The sequence below is a fragment of the Panthera leo genome, chromosome E3 (genome assembly GCF_018350215.1).
Source record: "Panthera leo isolate Ple1 chromosome E3, P.leo_Ple1_pat1.1, whole genome shotgun sequence".
Lineage (NCBI taxonomy): Eukaryota > Metazoa > Chordata > Mammalia > Carnivora > Felidae > Panthera > Panthera leo.
Window position 1 is genome coordinate 3,282,869 of NC_056694.1, and position 14,392 is coordinate 3,297,260.

Sequence of the window (14,392 nt, forward strand, 5' to 3'; positions counted from 1 at the left end):
AACATACTCCACTCCACCCACATCACCTGCTAACACTCGCATGGCCCCTCCAGGGGAAGAGCAGGTCTGCAGCCCCTCCTCTCGCTCTCAGGGCCAGGACTCTGGCCACGAGATCTTTCCAGAAACCCCATCCTGACCCTCTCCTCGTGCCACCCTGGGCATTCACCACCTTTCATGGATCACCTCCGACTCACCCCCCAGGAAAGGCCATGGACAAGTTCACCAAGAATACGTGGTGCCCAGATGAAATGGTCGGTGACCTGAGGACAAATGGCACAGGCTTGGGGGTCAGAGAGCCTGGACCTTGAATCCTAGATCTACCCATCCCAGCCGGCGGCTGCAGGCAGGCCACCCAGCGCTGGCTCTTTGTCTGGAAAACAGATATTCGTACCCATCTTGAGAGGTTGCTAGAGAATTCGAACGCTTTGTCATACTTACTTCTCTAAGACACACGTGCCTCTGCTCTCTAGGCAAGAGGCACTTTACAAATGAAATCTCTACCGGGTACCTGCCAGCCTGCAGGCATGTCCATGACCTGTGCCCCTGACTTTCGTCTGTACTGCCGGCCCATGTGGTGTTCCCTCCATGAAGCCTCGCTTCAGCTGGCCCAGCTGCTTCTGCGAAAACATCTCGGTGGGTTCCCTAGGCCAGCCAGGCTCCAACTCTCCTAAACTCAGAACAGGGCCCTTGAGACTATAGCTGGAATAGGAGAAAGCTTCTGGAACATTCTTCACCTAATTCTCTTTGGACGGATGCAAGCTGAGCCCAGGCTTTCTATGCTGTGAGACTCCAGCATCCCCTCTCACAGCTGCTCTGTGCCTGGCGGGGGACCTGAGTTCAGAGAGGAAAGAGACGCAGGAATACTGGGTCCAGTGAGAAGTCGGCCACTCAACGACATACCACACGGGAAGCAGGGGGCGAGTTCCTAGGGGGCCCTGGGTAACGGCAGAACACGGGAAGGAGAGACTTCACCGGTTCAGGCGGTGGCGGAGGCCCGGGAAGGAGATGGAGTCTGCACCCTGACTCGAGGAACCAGGAAGGTGGGTCGGGGCAGGCGACGGCCGAGCGGCCTTCCAGGTGCGAGGATTTGGGTCTTACCAAACACTTTGTGGCAGGAGAGGATCGTTTTCTTCCCTTTGACCCACTTCTCAATCATACGGTCTTTGCAGAAAAGTTTCCTTTAGATTCTGACTGCTTTTAAAGCGCACCGGGAGGCTCGTATTACTTGGCGTTATCTTCAGTGAATTATGGGATAAAAGATCCTCAGAGCAATGCATTGAAGGGCCGCGTGATAAGCTGATGCTCAGATGTGGGTTCAAGTTGTAGAAAGCGGCTTCTATAGGTATTTCTCGTTCGGTAATGCTTTGCTTAGTTAGTAACCTTTGACTATAGAGCGAGCAAAACATCTCTTCCCCTGTTTCTATGGCGCGCATAGAAGGGGAAAATGCAAATGTTCTATGTTCTCATTTGCCGCTCCGTTCCTGCTTGCCTGCTCGGCACCCCTGCCGACCCCTGCCGTCTGCAGCCATTTGCTGTGCTCTAATAGCCAAAATAACATCTAGTCTTCTCAAAAGGTTGCTTCGAGCAGGTCCCCTGTACTGAAGATGTTGGTGGTACAGATAAAGCTGTTTCCATCCCGAAAACGGGGAGGGGAGAAAAGCCCACTTAGTGCTTATTTGTGCATAATAGTACCATTTTCTTAAAAGGAACTGTTGTAGAGAGTGTTACGGGCTAATAAAATAAAGCACACGCCTGCCGACTGCGGTCTCCCGGTAACTAAAGAGTAGCGGAGACAGAACAGGTGGGGCGTCAGGGATGCCCCAGGTGGCCCCGGTGTCCACGGCAGTGGCACGTGGAGAGACGTCCCTGGAAGAATCTGAGGTGCCAGGCGAGGTTCTCTGCTTCCCGGGGCCCTTCCTGCCGAGGGACTGGATCTCGGGCTGGCGAGGGGACGGCCAGGCTTCGTTTTCTTTCCCGTTGGCTGGCGGGCTCACCTGTGAGCGCGGCTCCCCGGGCGAGCATATCCCAGCCTGCCGAGCCACGGCCTCTCTCAGCGAATCTCTGCCAGCGGCAAGCTGCAGGGAAAATGTCCAGGTGGACGAGTGTGTCGACTTTCTCTTAAGCTGATGCCCGAGCAGCCCCGGTGTTTCCCTTCGTGCCCACGCTGCCCGGGGCTTTAAGCCAAGCGTGACCTGAGAATTCTGGGACCGTAGCTCTTCTCCACTCCCTTCAGCTGGATTTGCCTCCCGTCTGCACCTTTGGCACCGTGTCCTTGCCACGCCAGTGCTCTGCCAAACCGTAGCCTCTGGGGAAGATACAACCCTGCCTCTGACAAATAAGAGAGAGACTGATGTCCAGCCGTGCAGGGGAAGCAGACTGCTGCAGGCCTCAGAGGAGGCTGAGGTTTTTAAAAAGGTTTTTAATGATTATTTATTTTTGAGAGAGAGAGAGAGAGCATGAGCAGGGGAGGGGCAGAGAGAGAGGGGGAGACACAGAATCAGAAGCAGGCTCCAGGCTCTGAGCTGTCAGCAAGAGGCTGATGCGGGGCTCAAACCCATGAACCACGAGATTATGACATAGGCCGAAGTCGGATGCTTAACCGACTGAGCCACCCAGGCGCCTGAAGGAGGCTGAATTTATGAAGATGTTGCATCTGAAAGTAGGAGGTGTGTACTATTTTCAGCATCTTCTTCCCTTTAAGAGCCCACCCGAATGTTAAAGAGCAAACCTGGAAATATGGAGGCTGAGAGAGATACTAGGATTTTGCAATAAAATACTTAGAGCTGCAGCTTTGCCCTTGACCTTTGTAGGATGGGCAGGACGGGTAAGGACCTGTGGGGTCCGTATGGCCGGAGGCCAGACCAAGAAGGGACAGGCCGACTGGCAAAGCACAGCGCCAAAGCAGGAGCATAGGTGCATTGGTGACGAGCCAGGCTCCAGGCTGATGGGCGTAGGGGAGTCCGCAGCGCTGGCTGGCGGCCGACTGTGGTCACCGGCACCCTGCTGCGTGGTGGGAGTAACAGTGCATTGAAAGCATGGCACTCACATGTATTAAGCACTTAATAAACGGAAGCGCATAATCAAAATAATCAAACGTTTGAGGAAAGACTGCGTTCCTGGGGAGGCCCGTGGCGAGGATGCAGGGCCACACCCGGAAACACCTGGAAAGTCGGGCAGGCCCAGGCCAGAGTGGGCCCGGGGCCCCGGCGAGCTCAGGGCGGGAGGTACTCCGTGCCCAGAGAACCGAGGAGGGCTGAGTTCCCTGTGATGTGGGGCCTGCAGTCGGGAAAAGGCCCAAGCTCCTGGCGTTGGCAGGCAGCCCGGGCTCGAGCGCCCAGAGGGTCAGCTGGGGGTCAAGCCGCCGGTACTTAGAACTCACTCACGAGCAACCCAAATCCACGCTTGAAAAATGTTAAGTCCGGCAATCCCTGGCCTCCTTTTCCTGGTATAAATTATGCCACGAACGGCAAGGGGGCTCCCCCGCCAGCCCTCGGTGGCTCCCAGCTTCCCCCGGCCTGAAGGGCATGGGCCACCTGAGTGCACAGAGGGACTGCCTATTCCGCACCCATCATCCAACGCAGCCGGGATACCGGGCTCCAAGTCCTAACCGGGGGGGTGAGGCAGACGGGCCAAGCGGGCCCAGAACCTCTCCCCCATTCCGTTCCCGCAGAAAGGTTCTTCTTGGTTTGTTACGCGGTCACAGGGTCCCCAGAGACCGAACGTAAGCTCGGCGAGACCGGGCACCTTGTCTGTCCTGTCGTGGCCGCTCACCTGGGACCCAGGCAGGCTGGCCGCGTGGGAGGAGGGTGCCCGGAAAGCCTGCGGGGGCAGGTCACCGCACAAGCGCCTACTCGTGGGCAGAGCCTCCGTGTTCTCGCGGCGTTTCCTGTCCTTACCTAACCATCCACCTGGCTCCCGTCACCTCTTCCAGCGTGTCCCGTCTGCAGCAGGGTCACGGGCCAGACGTTTTTTGCCTCATCACTCGGAGATCTGTAGGTGGGGACTTGTAATCACTAATTATATCTCCCCCTTCCCTCATTAGGGATGGAGGTTAGAGCCGTTTGTGGCCCTTCTCAGGCGTATCTGTCAGCAGCTCGGCTGTAATAAACTCTGACTAGTTGAATTTCTTTCTCATAATAGGAAGAAAAAGAGTGACATTAGTTCTAAATTGTCTGTAGAGTATGCAAAGGAGGGCTGTCACCAGTTCTAATGGCTCCTTCAACAATGACGCGGTCACCTGCGTGATGTGCCAAGATGGGCTCCTCTTTGTTCCGGGACAACGTGTCTGGCTCAGCGTTGAGGCGCAGCTGTGCTAGGTGACTGTGACGTCACTCGCGGATATTTCAAAGTGTTTATTGTTTGCTTGGTTGTGCCTGATGACACCCTGACAATGACTTTTCTCCCTTATTTCTTGACCAGCCTGGGAAAGCCATACAAGATGAACGGCTTGAACCAGCCTTCTTGTTCATTAGTCTATCGGATCCTTTTAGGTCCTATTACGGGACTTTTAAAAATACCACAGAGCAGCACGTATCATGGCATCAGTGACGGTGCAGGTAGGGACCTAGGGAAGTGTTTTATCGTGTCATTGTCCGGAAAGAGAGGTCAACACGTATAGAAATCACAACTGTGAAACCAAATTAAGTTTTACAAGGGTAATATTTTTCTATTCATCTTGAGGACCGCTCTAAACCTTTCGTCCTAATTCTCCTGTTGGATTTTTAGGTTCACCCGTGTCCCATTTTTTCAGGCACCAGGTTTTATATTTGTGTCATTCAGTCACCCGTTCATCCAGCAGACATTTATGAAGCACCTCCTGTTTTACAGGTTTCCGGTCTGGTGCCCAACGCCAAGTTACAAAGACCTCCAGAACCTCACAGCCCGGGGTGGGGGTGGGGGTGGGGGCGTGGGCGGGATGGCGGGCATATAACCTGGTTCACTCGGATGAGACCTGCTGTTAAGAGAGAGCCCGAAAGCAAATGGGGGCCTGGCCTGAACAGCCGAGGAGGGCTCCGCGGAGGCGAGGTTGGCGCTGGGCGCTGCAGGGTGAGAAGGGCGTTCTGAGCAGAGACAACAGCCGCGCAAAAGGCAGAGTTGGAAAATTACGTGGCACCTCTCGTTTTAAAATACAAACTTAGTTTTTATTCAGGTGTGGCAAGACCACCAGGTCAGGAGATGACTCACTGGAAAAACAGTCTTTATTGACCGTTCCCAGAGGAGGAGGCACGGGATGCCACACGGGGCCACAGGGGGAAGCCCCAGGGCCGGTCAGGAGGCCAGGGGAGGTGGCGCTTGGGCAAGAGCCTTACTCTGGTTTCCGTGGGAAGGAGCCGGGAGGTGGGAGGGCAGGCTGAGGCCTGGCCAGCTTGAGTAATGTGAGAGGCTCCGGGGCATAGGTCCCTGGCCCTGGGTGATGAGGGCAGGGGGACGGTGGCCCAGAGCTCGGGAGCCCCGTGGAGGAGGGGATACGGTGTGGGCTCTGGACCGAAAGCTGTGTCACAGGCGAGTTGTTTGCTCTCTCCAGGCCTCGGCTGCGTGCCTCCTGGGGCAGCCGCTCCAGGGTCCGCAGGGCCCCAGAGGTCAGGGGTCAGATGCAGAAACTGGAAGCGTGGCTGGTGCACCGGCAGTGGGTGGCTGCAGGGCGGGGGTGTGCCCAGGCACAGTGGGAGGGGGGAGGGCTGCAGGGGTTCGTGTGAACGGCCTGGTGAGTTTCTGCAGTGAAAGCATCATGGGAAACGGCACCTCCTGGTGTCCGAGCAGGGTGCCTCGGAGAGGACTTCCGGGGGAGAGTCATTTCCGTCCTCACTTTACAGGCAAGGCTGAGGTCCCCGCATCACAAAGCAGGCGGCAGGTAGCAGGCCGGTTCTCACACCCCCGTGCCTTTCGCGACCTTCCCCGTGCACGCCACTCGGAGAGTGGGGTCCCAAGTCCTCGCCGGCATTTCAGGATCTTGGGGAGTGGCACAGGGAGGTGTGGGTGTCCCGTTTGTCCGTGAGAGGGGTCATATCTGATGGGAGAGAAGGGACAGATGCAGAGGAGGCCACCTGCACGGGCTGGGGAGAGACTGTGGGGGGATGGCCCGGTCCCCAGGCTGCATACAACCGGCCCCCAGACCCCGGGCAGCCGAGCTCAGAACCCGGGCTCCAGAGCAGGGACTGTCCTGGGTGCACAGATGGCCTGCCAGAGAAGCCTCTTCACGGGAGGGGAAGGCTTCATGGGAAAACCGTCCCAAGAAGGCTCTTTCAGGTGGGGGCACATTTGGGGACTGTGTATAAAGTGGGGGAACCCTGGGGGGGCCCACGGGAGGCAACACAGGGAGGACTGGGTGGGACGAGGCACGGACGAGGAGCACGAGCAGGCAGCAGCAGGGATGATCTTGGAGCTCCCCCGTGCGGAGTGCCCCGTCACGGCTGCAGCATTTGGGGGCCTGTACTTGAGGGACATACCCAGGTGCGCTGCACAGGGTGACTGACGAGGAGCCAGCTCTTTGACCGAGAGGCAGGTCAGGGCCCCGGCAGATTGGTGGCTTTCCAACCGCCAGTCAGGGACGCGACTCCCCAGGCCAGTGAGCACGCAGACCCTGCGGCCAGCCGTCGGCAGCCCCGAACCTTTGGTCTTAAGGCAGGGAGGCTCTTACGAGCAAGCACGTTCTGCTGTGTTCAGTTCGCTGACTTCACTACCTACCAGAGTAGTTCGAGCAACAGGTCAGGAGTTTCTACGCCAGGTCCCGTCCCTGGAGTCAGGCAGCCGTGAGAGGCTGCAGGGCGGCCTGCCTGTGAGCACAGGCCAGGGTGGGAGGGAGCGGGACGGGGAGCTGGGGTGGGGGCAGAACAGGCGCTGTCGCAGGAGGGTCAGGTCTGAGGCGCTAGCTCAGACGTGAGCAGAACTTAGAAACCTCCACCCGGTAGTCAGTACAAAGGCAGGCCACACACGGGGGTCTGAGCCACCTGAGCAGGGACACCGAACGCTAGGAGGAGGGAGACCGACGCCGAGGGAGGCCAAGGAGGAGGGTGGGACACACCTGCAGGGACACTGCATTTGGGTGTCACTGGGGGCAAAGGAGGAACGAGAGAAGACAAAGCTGGAAAGTCGGGGGTGGGGCAGGAGAACCCAGTGTCCTTGAGGCCGCACATGGTAGGAGACCCAGCGGTCATGTCACAGTCCTGCTTCTGCAGATGGAGGGAATGTTAAACAATACAAAAGAGTAAATAACCAGCGGGCACAGCTGTGAACAGGAGGGAGGACTGGGGATCCCGGCTCGGGCTGTTGCAGAGCCTGAACCCTCCTCGGTCAACTGCAGGTACGATGCCCCCCCAAGGACTCATCAGGGTTCCAGACGGACGGACGGCCTAAGCCCCTTCCTGGTCGTGCGCGACTGGCCAGCAGAGCCATGCGGAGATGCCCCGTCTGTCCCGCGTCCTCACCGGGGCGCTTCATTTGGCTGAGGCGCGGGGGACGCCGCTCAGAACAAGAGGGGCCTTGGTAGCCGTGGAAGTTGCTGGACACGCAAGTTTTCCTGCTGACACCAGAGTTCCAGCCAGCAGGGTGCACTTGGCTTGGCAGAGTTCCCTGGAATGAATTCTTGAAGAGTCTTTTCCCTCTCTTAGCTGTGGGTGAAAGGAGAGTGCTCTCATGCCACCAAGCCCCCCCACCCCACCACCACCACCACCACCTCTCCCGGCACAGCCGCCCGTTTCTATGCATCCTCTCCCTTTGCCGGTACGTTTCAGAGGATGAGGTTAATGACCGTCCTGGGAGCAGCCATTCCTCTGGCCTCCAGGGCCTCAGCGGGGTGTTGGGGGTCCTGCCCGGGCAGGCTGGCTTCCGCTCGACTTCTCAGAGGCCCCGCTGGCTGCAGGCTGTCCTAGGACAGACGGCTCCCGTTCTGATGGAAAACCCAAGTTGGCGAGGGCGGTGGGCTCTGGGACCCCCAGGCATTAAATGAGCACCTGTGTCCCAAGGAGCCCAGCCCCCCAGCCAGACAGGGAGGCGGACGAGCCAGTGAGAGCCCTCCAGGAGGAACGTGGCTTTTGGAAGGACAGCAGTTCCTTAATGGATCCTAACGACCACCCCCTGATGAGTGGCGTTTGAAATGTGTGGAATTTCTGCTTTTGTATTAAGTATTGTAAAGTGCTATTTGTTAGCTTTAAAAGAAGGAGAAGAAGAAGAAAACCGTCAAAATCCCAGCTTCCCCGTGGAGCTCTGATTTGTTTCATCTTTAAAGAGCGCTGCCACACTGTGTGTCCAGCACATCATTAGTGAACAGCTAGTTACTTCTAGAACACTCCGTCGTGATGGTTTTGAAATCTCACTAGAGAGCCGGAGGAGCCCAGCAAGTGTCAAAAGACTTCTGTTCCTCACGAGAAAGAATTCTGGTTGCTTCAGATCAAAATGTAAACCCTTTATTATAGAAATTTAAGCATTCCTCCTCCCCTGCTTCGGAGATCCGTAAGTAAAATTAGATTTTCGGTAATAATTTGCTTTTGGAGCTCAGCGCAAGACAGCCTCATTTCAGTACTGATTTTGAAATCCTGCACATTTGTATATGAAGCCAACAGGTTGGGACGGCTCCTGGGGGTGACGCCCGGGGGGGCCAGTGAGGGGTGAGACCCTGAACCTGACTGGGGGTTCTCATGCAGACAAAAGGGAAAACAAACATGGCAAGTCACCTCAGTAAGGAGGCAGAGGGGCACTGCCTGTCCTTTTGGTGAAGCGCTGGACCAGGGGTTGGCAAACTTTTCCTGTGAAGGGCCCGATAGTTAATCCTTTAGGCCTTCGGGCAGACAGTCTCCGCTGTAGCTAAGCAGCTTTGCTCTGGCAACATAGAAGCAGCCATTGGCAGGAAACAAACCACCGAGTGTGGTCGTGTCCCAATAAAACTTTATTGACAAAAACGGGAGGAGGTGGGCCGGATTTGGCCCTCGGGCCGTAGCGGGCTGGTCCCTGTCCTGGGGTCTGGTTTCATGAGCTTGCCTACGGCCCGTCTGTCCTCAGGACCGTGATTGTGTTTGTCTTACTATTTATGATTTGGCTCAGGCTCTGTGAAGTTAGATGTTCTAAGTTAGAACTTACAGAAGATGGAAAGTTCCGCACCCAGAGGTTAGGGTTGCCGTGCTCTTGTAACCGGTTTTACTTCTAATTTCGCCATCTTGTGGCAACACGTGTGTCCTCGTTGGTGGAGTCCTTGCGCTTTGACTCTGGGATTCTCTGAACCAGTTTCAGCATCTTGCTTGCTGGTTCCCTCACCAACAAGCAAAAGGAATCTCTGACCTGTACTGTGTATTCATAGGAGAGTCGTGTTTTTAAAAGGATATGACAGGCAAGAGGAACGCTGTATCTCAGGGACACAGAAGATGCTCTGAGAGGGCAGAATGAGTGGCGTGGGGGCAGGGGCATTCCTGGATGCTTCCCAAAGCCCCGGACGCCCTGCAGCTTCTAGAGGAGCTCATGGGCTGCAAGGACAGGAGTGGGGAGGGGGCGCACTTTCGAGGGCGGGAAGAGCCTTTGCAAGGTGCAGGTGTTTGCGACTAAGTGACGCCTCCGGGTAATGACAGACTGGCTTTGCAGGGAGAAGTGGCGGGCAGAGCCAAACGGAGCCACGTGGCGCCCACCTGGGCTCGCCACTAATTTGGCACCCGTTCAAATCCAGGTTGTTTAAAAAGGAGACGGAGCATTCCATGGGAAGGCAGGGAACTGTGACCTTGGGTGTCCCCATCCATTCATCCTAGCCCTACAGCCGGAGGCTCCCCTCCGCAAAACAGAAGCCCTGCACTCGACCCACAGTGACCTTCTCAGAAGGCGTGTTAGGCATGGCTGGGAACATGGCGGCAGGGCCTGGGAGCTCTCTCTGCACAGGCTCTCCCGTGCGGAGTGGCATTCTTTCCCAGGAACGCTAAGCGGGTGTCATCTTGCCGGCCCCTCACGTTTCCCAGCCGTGGGGCTAATGCAGCTGCGGGCCAGGGCCCCCGGGGGACCACGCCAGCCGGTTCCTGCCTTTGCAGCCTCCACGGATGCCTTGCAGTGTTTCTCCAGTAGCGTATAAGGAGGCCTTGCCAGTTCCTGTCCCGTCTTCTCAATCATGTGAGCGGAACAGGCTAGAAACCCAGGGCAGGCGACCCCTGCTGACCCCGCCGAGGCCGTGTGCTGAGCCCCGGCAACCACAGTGGCTGCATGGCCAAGGGCACGCTCCGAGCCCCCGGTGCCCATTCAGGCCAGTGACGTCCACGGGGTCAGGGCAGTCACCGGGCCGGCAGATGAATGCTTTAGGCCAGTGAGGCAACCAGACAGATGGAATCCAAACACGTCAGACTTTGAGGCCAAAAGCCTGCCAACACCAAGCCCTGTCGTTTCGTAGCCCGGGGTATTTCTCTACACCAGGAGCTCAGACGAAGCAGCCATGGCTGGAGGGGTGGGGCTGGGGACACAGGGAGATAGGAGCAGGAAGGAGTGCCTTCGCAGAAGCACAGGGGCCCTCACAGTGGGGCCTGGGGATTTGGTCCATAAATGCACTTGCCGTGCGTGTCCCCCCTCCAGGCGCACAGACACGTCAGGACAACGGTGCTCCGGGGCAGCACTCGTGCCCCGGTTCCTGGTGGTGGTGAGCAGGTGCCCACGGCCCACACCTGCCTCGGTCACTCGGTGCCCCGAGCACCGGCCGCCCTGCTCCCCAGCACCCTCTGAGGCATCTCCGTAGGGGCTCAAACAGGAGATAAAAGGTCTTGAACTGACTCTCCTAAAACTGAAGTCATCTCTTCCCTTTTTCCTTTCATCCTCCTTTCCTTTTTTTCCCCTAAACTTGTCTTGCGAGAAACGGTACAAGTGCTGCGGTTCAGTCTCCCGAGGGTCCCTTTCACGGACAGGAGCTCACCTGTCACCTCGGACTCAGAAACCACGACACCCTGCCGTGAGGCCCAGATCGAAGGGGGTCCCTGACACTCAGTACAATTCGGCTGAACTGTTAGCGTTTGACTCTGAGGCGCGCCTATATCTTGTTAACGTCTGGAACGGTGCTGAGCGGACAGTGTGGTCCCAGCCCTCCCGCCACCCCCGCCTCCCCTCCCTGCCGCTCCATGTGGTCCCCTCTACGTGGGGCAGAACCGCGGCAGACCCTCCGAGTCTGGGGCACAGCTGTGGTTTTCCTCCCGCCCTGTAGTTCATCTGCCAGCTCCCCTCCTTCACCCCCCAGACTCGTGCAGGGAGGGTCTGCCCCTGGCTGGACGCCGGGCCACGGGCAGGGCTCCTGAGTGGACGCTGGTGCGCTCCCTGACACCACACGGCGGGGGCTCGCCTCCGTTTGCCCGGCAGCGTTGCACGGACCAGGCCATGGTCAGTACTGGCCAGTCTTCCCCTTTGGGCCCCTTCCACATCAGGGGCACAGAGGAGGAGGCCGGTGGTGGCCCTGGGCCCTGGGGGCACTTAGTGCTGTCTCTGCAGCTAACCCAGGTTACCCTAGACCCTCCCTCTCCAGCACAGGCGTTCCGTGCACCCTCGATCCGTCCTCGATGTACGTCTGCCGTCTCCCTCTTTCACCTCTGTGTCTCTGCGGGCTCCGGTGGGGGCCCCAGTGCTGATGACTGGGGGAGACTAGCCTCCACCGGTGCCAGGGTCCTGGAGGCTACCCACCTGTCCCCAGCTGTGCCGACTCCATCATCTTCTCCTGATTTCACTGCCCGTTCGACTACCCTGCTGCTTTTCTGACTCCCGGGCCGTGCATCGACTCTGACCTCCGGATCTTTCTCCACCGCATGTTTTTGACCAGTCACCCCACCTTTTATTTTAACATTTTTTATTTTTTAAACGGAGTTGAAATTCACGTAACATAAAGTTAACCGTGTCAAAGTACACAGTTCACCCGTTAGTGCGTTCACGGTGTTGCTCAACACCCGGTCCCGGAACGTTCCCATCACCGCGAGAGGAAGTCCTGTACCCGTGAAGCAGTCACTCACCCTTCCCTCCTTGCGGCCCCTGGCACCCACCGATCTGCTTCCTGACTCTGGATTTCCCTATTCTGGGAACTGCGTGAAATGCAGTCGTACAATATGTGGCCTTTGGGGTCTGGCTTCGTTCACTTACCATCACGTTTTCGAGGCACCCACCTTGTAGGTTGTAGGTTCCTTTCTACAGCTGCACAGTCCACGGTGTGGGCGCACTGTAGCTGTTGATCCGCGTCCGCCCATGGGCCCCTGTGTGGCCTTCCCCTGTGGCCAGAGCTGCCGTGAACACGTGCACCCGTGTACCTGCTAGAGGACCAGCTTCCGGGCGTCCCCCCGGGAGCCGAACTGCTGGCCCATATGGTCGTCCTCTGTTTAACTTCTCGAGGAACGGCCAGACTCTTTCCGTGCTGTCAACATGGAGTGTTTAGAGCTTCGAGTCTGCATTTAGCTTTCTGGAGCAAGCGGGCCTCTCGGCACTGTGTCGGCTCAGGCTCCTCCTCGCCCTCCTGGACCGCCCTCCGGTTTTCCGAGATCTCGGGTTCTTGTGCCGTCCCCCAGCCCCCTGGCTACTTGCAAGCTTAACGAGCACATTTCTGCTCAATTGTGTCGTTTGACACCTTTATGAAGCGTTAAAAGCTCAGGGCCCTGGAATGACCCACCTCGGCAGGGCACGTTTGGCCTGAAACTCCCTCTGTGCTCCAGCCTTCCCTCCACGTGTGTCCGCTGGGTCCCCCACAGCCACACAGCCTGCACAAGGCCGAGTGTGCCTGACACAGGGATGTGGAGTCAGGGCTCTCCTGGCTGGTGTGAGGTCATGATGTCTCTTGACTTGGCCTGCTGGTCTGGCTCCCAGGCAGCGGCCAGTCCTTCTCCGAGAAAGGTTCTTTGAAGAAGCACCAGTTCTTTGAAGAGTGTGTGTTTGGGACAGAAGTGGGCGGAGACTCCGTCCCCCCCGGTCATCGTGTGGTGGAAATGGCTCTGGACCCTCAGTGAGGACACACGGCCACGTGGGGTCACGTGGGATCCTGGCCAGGCCTTCTCTCTGGGCCTGTCTCTGCATCCTCACCTGTTAAGCAGGAGGGAGGACGGGAGGGTGTGAGGTTCGTGACGTTTGTCCCCAGAGACTTCACCCTCAGGCCCCGCCCTCTGGGTCCTGACCCTGGCAGGACCTCGGACTTAGCAGGAGCCTTATCTCCAAGGCTTAGACCGAAGGTGTGTGCAAGATTCAACTAACCTGCCCGTGTGCGGGACACGGGGTGGGTCTGCCCAGCGCGACTCGCACCAGGCATTTGCACACTGTGTAAGTGGCAGCATCCGCTTTGCCGCTCCTCCGTCCCTTCTCACGATCTTCTCTCCCACAGGTTGGAGCCATCGGAGAGGAGGAGGAGTGGGTCAGCCTCTATGAGGAGGAGAATGAGCCTGACGCCCAGACGCTGGAGATCCCAAACCTCACACCCTACACTCATTACAGGTGAGAACCTCGGGTGCTAGACCGCCACAGGAGGAGGGCTGGCAAGGCCAGCGGGTGGCTTCAGCCCGCAAGACCAAAACCCAGCTCTGTGTGTGTAACCGAGGCATTTCTCAGCAGCGGTAACAGTCCATGTTACCTGAATTCATGTTACATGAATCCTCAAGAGGATTCCAAGAGAGGGTATATCCCCGAGGCCAGATTAGCAGCTCTCCTTCCTTCAACACCGGCTGCGATGGCTCACTCGTATGTTAGGCTTAATACCAAAAGCCCCAGGCAGCCCAGACGTGGGTCTTCACAAAGCCCAGTGACCCCTTGCGCCTGTCAACAGCCTGTGTGTAAACAAAGCATCTTCCACTGAACATCCTCTGCTTCCCGTTGCAACGCCCAGGAGCCGCGGGCCTCACTAATCAAGCACTTAACATGCCATTTAACCTTTTGCTTCTTGATCCTGAAACCTATCCAGGCAGTAAATCCTTGGCCTTAACAAAGGGTAGCGTGATCACAAGCCGTTAGAGATGTTATAACTTCCCGTAAGATCATTGACCAAGATGAAATTTCCAGTTATCACCAGATGTTGAGTTTGATAATGTCACTGTTCTGCCAGGACGGATACTTTTCATAAGATCAGGGAGTAAAAGACTAAGAATGACTAATTCAGAGAGTAAAAGGTGAAATTACATCTTTGTAAAGAACATTTTTTTTGAGTATAATACCGACATTACGTTTTTTTTTTCCCTAAATGCCTAATGAGAGATGCTGTTCAAGCTTCTGTTCGTTTTAACAGCCTCCCTCAGATTAGAGCAGATGAATCAAGGTACCACGCGCTCGCTTTTCGAGAAATATTTTTCTCCGCACGTGAGCTGCAGGGCCTCCAGGCTTTCCATGTGCAATTGATGTCAGTTGTACAATTGCTTCGAAGGCCAGAAACTGTGATTAGAGACCCCTGTCCGTGTCCTATTCCAGACTCTGTAATAGATGCGTGTTTGCT

General features: G+C 57.0%; 1 protein-coding gene across 1 annotated transcript in view; it reads left to right on the forward strand.

Moving 5' to 3' along the window:
• Window positions 1–14,392, forward strand: part of SDK1 (sidekick cell adhesion molecule 1) — a 531,480-nt gene that overhangs the window by 407,479 nt on the left and 109,609 nt on the right. Inside the window, exon 23 of the mRNA XM_042922245.1 lies at window positions 13,295–13,404. Within this exon, the coding sequence (XP_042778179.1) occupies window positions 13,295–13,404 (110 nt within the window). The remainder of the gene's footprint in view (window positions 1–13,294; window positions 13,405–14,392) is intronic.